Below are 15,257 nucleotides of genomic sequence, written 5' to 3' on the forward strand. Positions count from 1 at the left end.
GAGGAGCAGCCTGGGAGGAGCAGCTCGGGAGGAGCAGCCTGGGAGGAGCAGCCTGGGAGGAGCAGCCTGGGAGGAACAGCCTGGGAGGAGCAGCTCGGGAGGAGCAGCCTGGGAGGAGCAGCCTGGGAGGAGCAGCTCGGGAGGAGCAGCCTGGGAGGAGCAGCCTGGGAGGAGCAGCCTGGGAGGAGCAGCTCGGGAGGAGCAGCCTGGGAGGAGCAGCCTGGGAAGAGCAGCCTGGGAGGAGCAGCCTGGGAGAAGCAGCCTGGGAGGAGCAGCCTGGGAGGAACAGCCTGGGAGAAGCAGCCTGGGAGGAGCAGCCTGGGAGGAACAGCCTCGGAGGAGCAGCTCGGGAGGAGCAGCCTGGGAGGAGCAGCCTGGGAGAAGCAGCCTGGGAGGAGCAGCCTGGGAAGAGCAACTCGGGAGGAGCAGAAAACTATGCAGAGACTTTGAATACAGTCTGAGAGACTCATGCAACCATTGCAGGGGATCATGGCATCGTTGACCAGAGTTAGACGTGTCTCTCTTATTCAGAGGAACCAGTCTGGTTGTCACTGTCTATCCCTACCTCAGTGTTGTTCAACATGACGACTTCGACTTTCTGAGTGATGGCGGCAGCCAGTGACGAGTGGTCAACAAAAATAGGTGGGTAACTCCAGATCACTGTTCGCGGTCAATAATGCATTTGTCTGCAAAAGGTGGGTAAAACACTCGAGCAAAATGAAAAACGTGTGTATCCGGCGTTTACATACGTTTACCGTGCACTACACCACTGGTGGCAGCGTTGGGGTCCGTGGTGTAGGAGCTAGAGATGAGGGACTTGTCTATCCGTTTCAGAGAACATATTACAGGCCATACATGCTCGTGCAGCAAAAAAAAGGGACGAGGGACTATACTGTAGGTTGCAGGTGCTTTTGTAGAATAGTGTTTTGATCGTAGGAAAGGGGAAAAGTCTGGTTGGGATGGTTGTTTGTGTGCTGTCTTGTGATCTTGCTCCTGGTTTCCATGGTGACCCTCAGGATTTTATTATACCTAATAATAAAAGAGAGAACACAAGGGTGTTTGCAATGATGTCATCAACAATGTTATGAAGTACAAACACTGAAAACTCAAACCAGCCACAAATGGACGTAAATAAAGAACCAGACACATCAAAGGCAGGTTGGCATTTATTGGGATGAATCTAGTCCTGGAGACAGCTCTGCAGAGTGGTCACTAGCTGGCCAAGCCACAAAGTGGCCCCTGGGCACCAACCTCCAGGGCACCCCTCCCAACCCTAGAGGTTGGGGGCCCCGGGGCACATGCCCTGTGTGCCCGTTCTGTAAGCTGACCCTGCCCTAACCTTAACCTCATGCCTAAGACTAACTTTAAAAAAAATCTCATTACTTTTTTACGATATAGACAATTTTGACTTTGCGGCTCACCCATCTAGCGTGGACAAACAAAAAGGTACAACAACGGGCACTAACCTAACCCAGCACCAAAAATCAAACAAACAAACAAAAGCTGCACGTAACGACAGACACAAAACAGCACCGCAACAAGAACTCGAGAGCTCAGCCACTTTGGCCACTCACTTCCCCAGTTTAAGACGATGGCTGCGATGATGATGATGACCCCGCCAACTAGCGAGACGATGGACAGCACCATTGCGTTCCGGCCCAGACGCCGCGCCCCGTCAACGTTCCCCAGCTGCAGGCTGTTCCTCGACTGGAGAATAGAGAGACATGTTATTGATTAGGTTACAAAATGCTAGAAAGTTACCAGGTTGTTCAGAAATCCTGGTTGGAAGATTCCTAGAATCAGGAGGGAATTAAGCAGGAAATCCAGGAATCCATAATCTGGGATTTCTGGAAAACCTGGGAATTTTGGGACCCTCGTTGGTGTATATAAAGGGATGAAGAACACAGATATGACATGTAAATAAATACACACAGTAATTCATTCACATAGCCCTGCTTCAACATACACACACACAAATATACCCATGCATGCAGGCAGGCAGGCAGACAGTCGGAGAGACAGACACACAGGCAAAACTCACTGTGAAGACAAAAGGTTAAAAGCAGTGGGTGGTAGTCCCATCTCTTCTGACCAGAACATTGGCCATCATTTTCTGTTCATTTCCCAGCAGGTGATCACTAACACATCGCGGCCTCCCACTTCTTTTAGCTGTTCATCTTTGTGGTGTTTCTTAGATATCACACGCACTCATGCACACACACACACATTCCTTCACAGACAACACTTACAAACCACATGTCAAATATTTAAAAGGTTCCACTCGCCATAACAGAGAAGACGAGAGCCACGATGTTGATGGGCCACAAGGGGCAGAAGCAGGACAGGATGGCCAGGATCAGGTAGTCCCTAGGGGGCTTGCCGTTGTCCTCCTCTGTCACAGTGCTGGGCTGACGGCTGATGGAAGGCCTGGGAGACCCTGCCCCATGACCCAGCAGGGACCCAGAGCGGCTTCCTTTCCGCGCCCGGCCGTTGGTTGGTTTTGCGTGTTGCAGTCGCTTGGGGGACGAGATGGAAGATGTGGGCGAGGAGTCGGCAGCACACATTCCATTACCTGTAGAAGGGTGGGTAGAGGGAGGCAAGGAGGGGAAGGAGGGTGAAAAGGAGGGACAAAGAAGGAACGAGAGAATGTCCTCATAGTTTCGTCGCCAAAATCGGGAATCCAGACATGATTCAACATCTATAGACGGGTTGGCTGACAACGTCACAAAAACTATAAATGTGGTCGGAAGGTGTGTGTTGTTATGATTCCGAACAGTCAGATAACTAGCAACAATGACAAGAAGCCGATGTGCTAGCTAGTTTAGCCTACTCAGACACCCTGCTCAAACAGAGGGATGCTATGTTAGCTAGCTGGCTATGACTATCCAAGTCAAGGTAAGCTTTTGGTTTTACAAATGTATTGCCACCAGGGCCTGCCGGCATAACTGCTTACTGACTGTACACTGTAACGTTACTGCATGATTGTAGCGGGGTTACTAACGCGTTAGTTCTATTAGCTATGTTGACTATGATGTTACTTTAGCTACTATGGTGACAACGATGTAGGCTGTGTGTAGCGGTTATGGTTTGGCTTGGAATGGTTTTTTCGCCTGGTCACATACAGCTGATGTGTTGTGCATTGAAGTCCACAAGCGGAGGGAAAAGGTGAGAGGAGAGTGAATAGATGTGAGTAGGAATAGAACGAGGCTGCTATGAAAGTGAACTGTGTTTACGCGTGATCAGGGGTATATTCATTCTGCAAATTCTGTTGAAAAACGTTTCTTAAACGGAAGCAAACGGAACAAAATGGGGACAAACATACCTGAATTTGTCCAATATAAACTTTTGTTTGCAACTGTTGGACTAATGATTACACCCTATATCAGCTAGATGCATGCAGGAGTGTGCAAGGCGGTATTGAATGTGTCACTGTCTGTCCATGTGAATATGTCTCTGTCTGACTCCTCAAATTTTTCTCTCAACCTGTGTGCACCTACATTGTAAACGTTCATTCATAGACTAGGTTATAGCAACCTCATGTAGTAACCTAAACCTATCACTGTTACATTGAACTGGGTGAATGGAATATGAATTGACAATAGAATGTCATAGAAATAAGGCCATGCTCATGAAAAATCGTCCTCCCTCATCTTAAATGGCACTGACCACCACTGATGTATAGATAAGTGTAATCTAGAGCTCTCTCTCTTGCTTCTCCTTCACTTTGGAAGAAATTCATTGGTTCAAAACTGTTCTAGAGCGTGTTGATTTTTAATCCGAGGGTATCCTGTTATTGACACACTTGTTGAATTATGCTGCACAACCTGACAACAACAGTAATTCATGAGGCAGTCTAGATAGAGCAGGTGAGTGCAGGTAGGCCTAGACAGAGGCATTTTTTGTGGTTCAAATCAATATATTTGTACAATTCTCAAATGGCTCCGATACCCCTTCTGAAAAAATATTGCATTCAGAGTGCAGTATAATTGCTATATGCTGCAAAGACTGCATCCAAAGTACCACAGTTGACTGCAATTACTGCCCTTTTACTGCAGTTTCAAAACTTTTTTGTTTTTTGGAAGGGCACAAGTGATTGACGTATGGTGTGGTCAAGCCAATAACCTTACATATACTTTTTGTTTGGAAAGGGATAGAAAGAAAGGGTTTAATTGAAAGACTAGTGGAGGGAGGGGAGGATTGAGTCATTGAAAGAAGAAATGGTGCTGAAGAGAAGGTTGCTATCTGTAAATCATGCATCTGTCTTAAGTGATTCCCGGACGGACAGGGCCAGACACTCAGGGTAATGAGAAGGGGAAGTGAAGGGACATCTCTAGAAAACAAACATTCGTAGAGTCGTAGATCACAACAACAGAGATGAGCTCAAAGTGTTGAGAGGGGTGTTAATTTGAAGTTGGGGTGGGTAGGGTGGAGGAGAATGGGGTGGGGTAGAGGAGGATAGGGGGGGGGGGGGGTTGTGGAATATTTATTTACTGGTCTCCATCTTCTCGCTGATTACTGCCAAGTGGTCTTTGCATTCCGATTGGCTGAAGTCAGGGGCTGTCTCTTGGTGCTCAGCGCTGGTTGGCTGGGATGTGATAGTCTGTTCCGGCTGCTGTTCTCCCTCCACTCCACTAGGGGCAGCATTGGTGTTGGAAGCCATGGCAGAATGCGGACGATGTTGTTTTCACTGGTAGTTTGGGCCTGTTTGATGATTGGTCTTGATTGGACTTTTGATCTTCTTCAACTGAAATGAAAAGGGGAAATAGAGAACATGATTCATTTGACAGTTACTTGCATTGTGGTGTTATCGAATTACCAGTTTGTTAGCATGGAAGTCTTAGAGCTCCTGCAATGTTCTGATCAACCGTACAATATACTATAGTCTAATGTTTCTAAACATTTTATACAGGTATACCAGGGACCAGCCAGCAAGCAATGGCTTTCTTGATTGGGACTGCTTAGATTAAACTTGACATTTTACCAAATCGTAGTCAGCTAACCATCTGAGGGGCGTGTAAGCAACATCCGGGGACCATATAGGAAGGAAACTACTCAGGGATTTCACCATGAGGCCAATATTGACTTTAAAATAGTTACAGAGTTTATTGGCTGTGATAAAGGAAAACTGAGGATGGATCAACATTGTAGTTACTCCACAATACTAACCTAATTGACAGAGTGAAAAGATGGAAGACTGTACAGAATAAAAAAATATTCCAAAAGATGCATACCATTTGTAACAAAGCACTAAAGTAATACTATAAAAATTTGGCAAAGCAATTCACTTTTTGTCCTGAAGACAAAGTGTTATGTTTGGGGAAAATCCAATATAACACATTGCAGAGTACCACTCTCCATACTTTCAAGCATAGTGGTGGCTGCATCATGTTATGGGTATGCTTGTAATTGTTAAGTACTGGGGAGTTTTTCAGGATAAAAAAATTACGGAATGGAGCTAAGCACAGGCAAAATCCTAGAGGACAACCTGGTTTAATCTGCTTTCCACTAGACACTGAGAGAGGAATTCACATGTCAGCAGGACAATAACCTGAAACACAAGGCCAAATCTACACTGGAGTTGCTTACAAAGAAGACAGTGAATGTTCCTGAGTGGCGGAGTTACAGTTTTGACTTAAATCTACTTGAACATCTATTGCAATGGTCAACAACCAATTTGACAGAGCTTGAACAATCCAGGTGTGTAAAGCTCTTAGAGACTTACTCAGAAAGACTCACAGCTGTAATCGCTGCAAAAAGTGCATCTACAAAGTATTGACCCAGGGGTGTGAATACTTATGTTAATGAGTATTCACACAGGTATTGTGTGTAGATGGATACATTTTAAATTACGGCTGTAACACAACAAAATGTGTAATAAGTCAAGGGGTATGAATACTTTCTGAAGGCATATACTGTTGGGAATAGGGTGCTATTTGGGACATAGGGTGCTATTTGAGACTACTGCCAATAAACGTTGTACCTACTCTGTTAATAATGCACTGTTGCCAGTAGCAACCGACTGACTGACCAATGAGAATATCTTTCCACATAGGTATGACAGCCTCTGGGAATGTAATAGATGTTCTTCAAAGAGAGGAAATGTTTGGAAAATAACATGTTTTTTTACAACTATGCAATACAATAAAGCAATAAAACAAAACGGAGTAGGCTATGACTGAAGACCTGCAATGTTAGACAGAGTAAATGGCAGAGAAAAAGGCACTTCTCTTATAACTAGTTGGAACCGGTTCAGGGAACAGAACCGAAAACCGTAAAATAAAGGAAATTATTTGAGGAACAGAACCCAAACCAAAAACGAAAGTGATCTATTCCGTTCAAAAAAATAAAGTTATATATAAAAAATTCCAGTCCCACAAAAATCGCAACAAACTGCCTATGCAAAGCCCTCACTCTGTCACTCAGAAACGTATTCCAGGTGTATTGCCGCCACCAACTGGATGGGTTGAAAAAACAGTGTAAAAATCAAATCCATTCATGGTAGGGATAACTAACTTGATCCACCCCCCCCCCCCAAAAAAAATGTACATTGACAAAACCAAAACAAAAATCATACTTCTTCCTTCCTTCATATCTCCATATCTCCCTTCTCAGGCTCTAGGGCTTGAGAGGGTGGTAACGGCTTGTGACAACTACTCCACCGAAAAAATCTTTCAGTACCAGTAACCGACTCCGCCAAAATCCACAACGATGTATGGTTGGATGGGACAGAGAAGCCACTCCTTGGTAGGTATGATTCTGTGGACCTAATTAAGATGATGCATGTCATAACTAGATACCCAGCGCTTCGAGGCAAGCCTCCATCCTCTCTCACTCTCAAAGTTGCAGTTGCATCTCGCCCTACATTGTGGCAAGCAGCACAGTGTGTGTTTGTCTTTCATTATGATTAAACCATGCTTTTACGGCAAATAAAATGTGCTTTTCGCGACTTTCCTATACAGATAAAATGACTTACCCACTCCAGAAAAGCTGCACTATCCGGTAAAGTAATTTAGTGTTGAGTTAAAATTTTAAATACATAAAGTACCATTCAAAAATGTGGATACACCTACTCATTCAAGGGTTTTTCTTTATTTTTTTTACTATTTTCTATATTGTAGAATAATAATGGAGACATCAAAACGATAAAATAACACATATGGAATCATGTAGTAACTAAAAAGTGTTAAATAAATCCAAATGTTTTATATTTGAGATTCTTCAAAGTAGCCACCCTTTGCCTTGATGACAACTTTGCACACTCTTGGCATTCTCTCAACCAGCTTCACCTGGAATGCCATTCCAACAGTCTTGAATGAGTACCCACATATGCTGAGCACTTGTTGGGTGCTTTTCCTTAATTCTGCAGTCCAACCCACCCCAAACCATTTCAATTGGGTTGAGGTCAGGTGATAGTAGAGGCCAGATCATCTGATGCAGCACTCCATCACTCTCCTTCTTGGTCAATAGCTCTTACACAACCTGGAGGTGTGTTGGATCATTGTCCTGTTGAAAAACAAATGATAGTCCCACTAAGCGCAAACCAGATGGGATGGCGTATCACTGCAGAAAGCTGTGGTAGCCACGCTGGTTAGGTGTGCCTTGAATTCTAAATAATATCACTGACAGTGTCACCAGCAAAGCACCCACACACCATCACACCTCCTCCTCCATGCTTCATAGTGGGAACCACACATGCGGAGATCATCCGTTCACCTACTCTGCATCTCACAAAGACATGGCAGTTGGAAACAAAAATCTCACATTTGGACTCATCAGACCAAAGGGCAGATTTCCACCGGTCTAATGACTATTGCTCGTGTTTCTTGGCCCAAGCAAGTCTCTTATTATTATTGGTGTCCTTTAGTAGTGGTTTCTTTGCAGCAATTCGACCATGAAGGCTTGATTCACATAGTCTCCTCTTAACAGTTGATGTTTGAGATGTGTCTGTTACTTTAACTCTGTGAAACATATATTTGGATGCAATCTGAGGCTGGTAACTCGAATGAACGTATCCTCTGCAGCAGAGGTAACTCTGGGTCTTTCTTTGTTGTGGCAGTTCTCATGAGAGCCAGTTTCATCATAGCGACTGCACTTGAAAAAACTTTCAAAGTTCTTGAAATGTTCCGTATTGACTGACCTTCATGTCTTAAAGTAATGATGGACTGTTATTTCTCTTTTCATATTTCAGCTGTTCTTGCCATAATATGGACTTGGTCTTTTACCAAATAGGGCTATCTTCTGTATACCACCCCTACCTAGTCACAACACAACTGATTGGCTCAAACGCATTAAGAAGGAAAGAAATTCAACAAATTAACTTTTAACAAGGCACAATGAATTGAAATCCATTCCAGGTGAATACCTCATGAAGCTGGTTGAGAGAATGCCAAGACTCAGCAAAGCTGTCATCGAGGTAAAGGGTGGCTACTTTGAAGTATCTCAAATATAAAATAAATGTTAACTTGTTTAACACTGCCATGAAGTATCAAATCAAATCAAACTTTATTTGTTACATGCGCCGAATACAACAGGTGTAGACCTTACCGTGAAATGCTTACTTACAAGCCCCTAACCAACAATGCAGTTCAAGAAAGAGTTGAGAAAATATTTACCAAATAAACTAAAGTAAAAAATAATAAAAAGTAACAGAATAAAATAACAGTAACAAGGCTATATACAGGGGGTACTGGTACCGAGTCAATGTGCGGGGGTACAGGTTAGTCGAGGTCATTTGTACATGTAGGTAGGGGTAAAGTGACTATGCAGAAGGTGTTAAGGAGCCTTTTAGTCCTAGACTTGGTGTTCCGGAACCGCTTGCCGTGCGGTAGCAGAGAGAACAGTCTATGACTTGGGTGACTGGAGACTTTGACAATGTTTTGGGCCTTTCCTCTGACACTGCCTAGTATATAGGTCCTGGATGACAGGAAGCTTGGCCCCAGTGATGTACTAGGCCGTACGCACAACTCTCTGTAGCGCCTTACGATCAGATGCCGAGGAGTTGCCATACCAGGCGGTGATGCAACCGGTCAGGATGCTCTCAATGGTGCAGCTGTAGAACCTTTTGAAGATCTGGGGACCCATGCCAAATCTTTTCAGTCTCCTGAGGGGGAAAAGGTGTTGTCGTGCCCTCTTCACAACTGTCTTGGTGTGTTTGGACCATTATAGTTTGTTGGTGATGTGGACACCAAGGAACTTGAAACTCTCGACACACTCCACTACAGCCTCGTCGATGTTAATGGGGGCCTGTTCGGCCCGCCTTTTCCTGTAGTACACGATTAGCTCCTTTGTCTTGCTCACATTGAGGGAGAGGTTGTTGTCCTGGCACCACACTGCCAGGTCTCCGTCCTCCTCCCTACAGACTGTCTCATCGTTGTGGGTAATCAGGCCTACCACTGTTGTGTCGTCAGCAAACTTAATGATGGTGTTGGAGTCGTGTTTGGCCACGCAGTCGTGGGTGATCATGGAGTACAGGAGGGGACTAAGCACACACCCCTGAGGGGCCCCAGTGTTGAGGATCAGCGTGGCAGACGTATTGTTACCTACCCTTACCACCTGGGGGCGGCCCGTCAGAAAGTCCAGGATCCAGTTGCAGACGGAGGTGTTTAGTCCCAGGGTCCTTAGCTTAGTGATGAATTTTGTGGGCACTATGGTGTTGAACGCTGAGCTGTGTCTGACTCCTCCTTAAGATAAGCCACACCCATCAAGCCCCACCCCTTTAACCTTTATGCCACACCCCTCCTATCTGCACACCTCTCTCAGCATTTGGTCGTGTTCCAGGCTGACTACATTTCAAACGCCTGACAGATCTCACAACACCTTGATAGGTGTTTTAAATGTCTGCTAACCACATCATATGATCGAACAATCTGATGCCTGACTCCGCAGTCGACGATGTGGTACTCAGCCATTGTTTGGTGAAACGTAAAGTCTGCAATGTAGTCGACCTGGTAAGTGAACAAAGTCTTCCGACAGGTGACGTCACACTTACGTGGCGCTATTCCCTTACATAAGTAACACAAGCTAAGTTAGACAACTACATATCACAGTTACTTGACCGACTAAATCGGACATAAGACAATTCTGTCAACCCTCTTATCATTTTGAATAAGAGTTAGAGTGAGGATTAGAGGTAATAAGGATTAGTCCGTATCGAATAGTAAGGCTGGTATACATTCAAACCTGCCATAGAGACAGAATCATTAGATCACTTGTTTTGGTTTTTGGTCGCAGGTTCAGGAATGGCTGAAGAATTGGAGTATTTACTTGGAACTAACTCTGCAAATAGCACTGCTAGGTGATTTGAAAAGTCATAGTCAATCGATCAATAATATATATTGAACAAAAATATAAACAGAACATGTAAAGTGTTGGTCCCATGTTTCATGAGCTGAAATAAAAGATCCCAGAAATGTTCCATATGCACAAAAAGCTTATTTCTCTCATATTTTGTGCACAAATGTGTTAACATCCCTATTAGTGAGCATTTATTTGTTTTCAAGATAATCCATCCATTTGACAGATGTGGCATATCAAGAAGCAGATTAAACAGAATGATCATTACACAGGTGCACCTTGTGCTGGGGACACTAAAATGTGCAATTTTGTAACACAACACAATGCCACAGATGTCTCAAGTTTTGAGGGAGCGAGCAATTGGCATGCTGACTGCAGGAATGTTCACCAGAGCTGTTGCCAGAGAATTGAATATTCCTTTCTCTACCATAAGCTGCATCCAACCGGCCTCACAACCACAGACCACGTGTAACCACGCCAGCCCAGGACCTCCACATCCAGCTTCTTCACCTGTGGGATCGTCTGAGACCAGCCACCAGGACAGCTGATGAAATTGAGGAGTATTTCTGTGTGTAATAAATCCCTTTTGTGTGGAAAACTCATTCTGATTGGCTGGGCCTGGCTCCCACTGGTTGAATCAATGTTGTTTCCACATCATTTCAATTAAATTACGTTGAACCAACATGGAATAGACATTAAATTGACGTCTGTGTCCTGTGAGCTGGTAGTAGTAGTTGGTTAGACAATTTGACCATTGGAAAAAGAGCTACTGCATAAATACTGCAATGCGGGTTTTATTGAATTGAGTCCAAAGTGTTAATGAAATTATAATTATTATAAACTCGGTTTAGGGTGGGGACGGTTTGAATTCCCCAAGCAATCAACCTAACCTGGCTCTTACATATTGTCCACAAGACAAACTTACACCCCTTCCCTCACTTCCTTACTTAGGCAGGGATTTAAGTTGCCCTTTTCTGCAATTAAATGACCGAGTGGCCTCATGGGTGGAATGTTATTAATATTTTAATAATTTCATAATTAATCAACTTTTCTTTTTTTTTTTTACACAGAAAATCTGGTGTTTCTATGTCAAACGGTTTTGTTATATTTCAGTCTTCTGTGATGCACAGTATATAAAGTGTAATGTTGGAATGCAAACTCCAATTGAATACATTTAAATTCTATATCTGACATGTTACAGGTATCTTCTTTTTTTTGTGAGGTATATACTTTTTGTTCAAAGTAGATTTGTTTAAGACTACCAAGAAACACTGTGTGGCCGATTTTGCCCACTGCAGTAAATGGATTAAAGGTGCGTTGTTGACAAGCGCATTGCACTGTCGACAATGCACCTCTTAAAGGCAATGTTCTCGAAGCTTGTGGAGATTACATTCATTGTAAACACTGTAGATTTTCGGGTTTAAGTTTAAATAAAAGGTTTGCGCAGGACTGATTTCTTCATCCCACTCCTGCTGCTTTTGCACGCTCCCACTGGCTTCTTGTCTGACTCCCACCCGCTCCTGCAAGAACTGGTCCCGAACCTGACCACAGTCCTGCAATGTTATTTTAAGTGTATGTTACACAGCTTACACAGCAGTTTTGCCGGCCTATGCAAGATCAAAATGCGCGAAAATAGCCTAAGAAATATGAGAATGAAGTACCATTGATTTTGGGCCTAGTGCTGAGCGATTAGTCCTTTTTTGAGGTCAGTTCGTTTAAAAAACAAAATGTTAACGGTTTTCGGTGTCGATATATATATATATTTTTTTTTCATTAAATGCATTATGAAATATGACCTTTAAATTATTTACAGCTTTTTAAATTTAAATTCCAAAGCCACGTATTGAGAACATTCAATTGCCAAAACAATCAAAACAGTCCATTGTCTCTAACAACTCAGAATGAAGCAATTAATAAGAGCCCCATGATAGTAGTGAAGGCCCATTACTGCTTATCACTTATTATTAACCATCATCTATTCACATGACTTTATTTAAATAAAATATTTCAGTTGTGTATATTACTCTATTATTTAATTTCATCATCTCATCTCTGCTCAGGCAGCAACAGCCAGAGAACCATCTAATGTAATTTCTGTTCTCCCCAACGAGCCAAGTTCTCCTTGGCTAGCGAAAAGGCTAGACGTGTTAATTGGGTTGCCACATCTGCTCATGTTGAAGAGCTGACGAAATCACTATTTTAGTAGTTCTTCAAAATAGGTATGGCATACTTTCAAGACTGCTACAACTATCAATCGGGAAGTATAACTATACACCCCAAACTTCCCCTGTCCCTCTCATTGCTGTGTTGAGTACATTCCTCTCTCAAGAGGTCTGTGTGGGTCTGCCGGGAAGAATATGCGCAATGGATTCTGGTCATTGTAGTGAATTACCAAATTACTAGGTTTAATATTTGCCTATTAAAAACTAAATTCTCTGCAGCGTTTTTGATTTGATGTCTTTCGTGCTTGATAGGATTTATCTCTAGAGAAACAGCGCGTTAAGTTCATAAAAAAAAGGAACTACGCCATTTAACCGACGTTGGTCAATTAGTTGTTTAATATTCGGGGGAAAAAAACGACATTTCGGTTAATTGCTTATTGGGCTATATCAGCCAATAGGCTAGACGTAGTTTGAAAGAGAGCCAGAGTTGGGTTGTAATAGAATAGGAGAGTAGACACGTGCACTTCGCTAGAACTACGTTGTGCATAACTTTTAGCAGGCAGAGACAAATACATGTGTTATCAATACTTAATATCTAGTCAATGTAGGAACCGAAACTATCGCCTGTCATACTTCGGAAGTTAATGTAATTGGAAAGACAACTGCCTCGGGCTTTTCCCCCATGCATATAGCCTACAGGCTATTTAATTGAGACACCACATATAAGCGCACTTGATCTCGAAAGCCCAACAAATAGGGGAATACTGCTATCTAACGTAATTTACCTTTAAAAGTCAGGTGCAATGCGTTTGCCGATAAGGTGCATTTGACTGACTCCCGGCCTTACTTCCTCTACAACTTGACATCCGGATATTCTCTGTCCTGTAAATACTTTCATTCCATTTACAGGGTTGTTAGAGTATACTGTGTGTACATGTCATTTATAAAAAAAAGTGTTCGGCTTCGCTAAGAGGCGTTGTTGAGTCATACAATTAAATCTAAGTACCACCCAACCCGCTTTACAAAGATGAATGTTGTGAAAATATAAACATACATGGGAAATGTAATGGTTATTATAATAAATATTGTACATTTTGATGACATTTACATAGAATAATTATCTGCAATTAATTCAGGGAGTGAGACTGACATACTAGAGGAGAATGAAGAGGGGATGGAGGAGAGAAGGGAGGGAAGGAAAGTGGAATGAGCACATCATGGAAAATGTGATTTTAGCCCACCTATGACTTATGCAGACTAACATATATATGTTTGGAAAACCACTGAATGCATAATAAAGATGCCTACAGACACATATACATGCATGCCTGCCTGCCTTACACACCACACAGAGAGAGAGAGAGAGAAAGAGAGGCATAAATACACATGCACCCTCTCCCCGCCCTCCCTCGCTCTTTCTCTCATGCACAGGAGTAAATTGCAGAATGAACAAATGACTGGTACATTCTCTCAGACACACGCGCGCGCACCATAGTCTGCATGCACACACAATGATGACACACCCACTTTAAACCGCACATGCAGTGCATACTGTACACTACAGACTGGCTACTGTACACTACAGATAGCAAAATATGAACAAAATCACATAGAACCCGCATGATATCCACCTAGGCCTACCTGATCTTATTGAGTGACATGAAACATTATCCTTAACATTTTGCTTTTCTTGATCACAATTCCAAATATTACAGAAAATGCAACGTACGAGAAAAGAGAACACAAGTTCAGTAAGCTACGATTAAAATCTCCACACAGAATTCGCCGAATTGTCTTTTTCTTTTGATACAAGCTATGGTAAACGGTAACGGTAAAATTAGGCTACAGACCACGCCGTGGGATGTCAAACTGCGCTCTTGTGCTTGCTATGTTGCTACCTCGCCTCTCTCTCCCCTCTTTTGTTCAACGGCGCTGCAAGATTGAGGGGGGGGGGGGGGGGCAGGAAACTCCGGTGCCTGGAGGCGGGTAGAAAGGAGGGGAGAGAGGGAGAAGTCGACGCAGCACATGCTTTCGCTCGCTTATCTCTCTCGCCCTGCTTTCCTTTATTTATTTATTTATTTTATCTCAGGCTCTATTTCGCTGATGGGGCAAATAGGATACCAACGCGCCCTTGCGCCGTCCACATACCAGTTTAGTTAGTCATACCCCCTCAAGCGTTCCTTTGCCACTGGTGCACTGACCGATTTATGTTAGCCAATATTTATTCCTATAATCATGTGGTCAATATTGTTGACAGTATTCACCAGCAATTGAAAATACAGTGCATGCTTGGCTATTATTTGGTCATGTCTGGCCCAACTTTGCTCATCGCGCCTGAAGTGGAGATTTTCAGTACCAGCCAGGCCGAGCCATGAGGGATACTTTAGTGTATGCTAGCGACGTCCTGTGGACAGAAGTGTAGGCCAAGTTATAACTGGGTCTGTTTGCTCTTTGGACAAACAAAATATTTGATCACGTTACCAGTTAACGTTACCTTCAACTAAACCCCATTTTGTTCTACGTATATTTACATGGTCACATATGCATTGGGATTGTCGAAAATAGGCTATCAAATTGAGGGAAAAGAATCTGTGCTAAAATCTCCAATAGTCTTCTAATAAAAACGTAATCAGTATCAAATCATTGATTAAAAGGTGCAATCGGTAAGATTTGTAATGTTGTCCAATGGTCATTTCAATGAATGATATGGTACAATTTGAGTCAGATTTTTCAAACTGTAATTAGATAAATCAGGCCAGAGCATGTGGCTTAATGTTGTTTTTATTAGTTACTACTGAATAA

At 43.1% G+C, this 15,257-nt stretch overlaps 1 protein-coding gene and 1 long non-coding RNA gene across 3 annotated transcripts; one reads left to right on the top strand and one right to left on the bottom strand.

Moving 5' to 3' along the window:
• Positions 1-142: 142 nt before the first annotated feature.
• Positions 143-15,195, bottom strand: LOC115110040 (trafficking regulator of GLUT4 1-like). Of its 2 annotated transcripts, XM_029635371.2 has the most exons (5): positions 14,097-15,195; positions 4,492-4,744; positions 2,286-2,572; positions 1,575-1,707; positions 143-1,029 (listed from the first exon to the last, which is right to left on the bottom strand). In XM_029635371.2, the coding sequence occupies exons 2-5, from the start codon at positions 4,658-4,660 to the stop codon at positions 1,013-1,015; spliced, it is 606 nt and encodes a 201-aa protein (XP_029491231.1). In that variant the 5' UTR covers positions 4,661-4,744; positions 14,097-15,195; the 3' UTR covers positions 143-1,012. The 2 variants fall into 2 exon arrangements, with proteins under 2 accessions (XP_029491231.1, XP_029491229.1); XM_029635369.2 differs by lacking the exon at positions 143-1,029 and having other exon boundaries at positions 1,151-1,707.
• LOC135564990 (uncharacterized) lies at positions 6,569-11,781 on the top strand. The gene is made up of 2 exons (XR_010461317.1): positions 6,569-6,744; positions 10,727-11,781. It is a non-coding gene; the product is annotated as an uncharacterized LOC135564990 (long non-coding RNA).
• Positions 15,196-15,257: the final 62 nt, after the last annotated feature.

Source organism: Oncorhynchus nerka, linkage group LG26, assembly GCF_034236695.1.
Source record: "Oncorhynchus nerka isolate Pitt River linkage group LG26, Oner_Uvic_2.0, whole genome shotgun sequence".
Classification (NCBI taxonomy): domain Eukaryota; kingdom Metazoa; phylum Chordata; class Actinopteri; order Salmoniformes; family Salmonidae; genus Oncorhynchus; species Oncorhynchus nerka.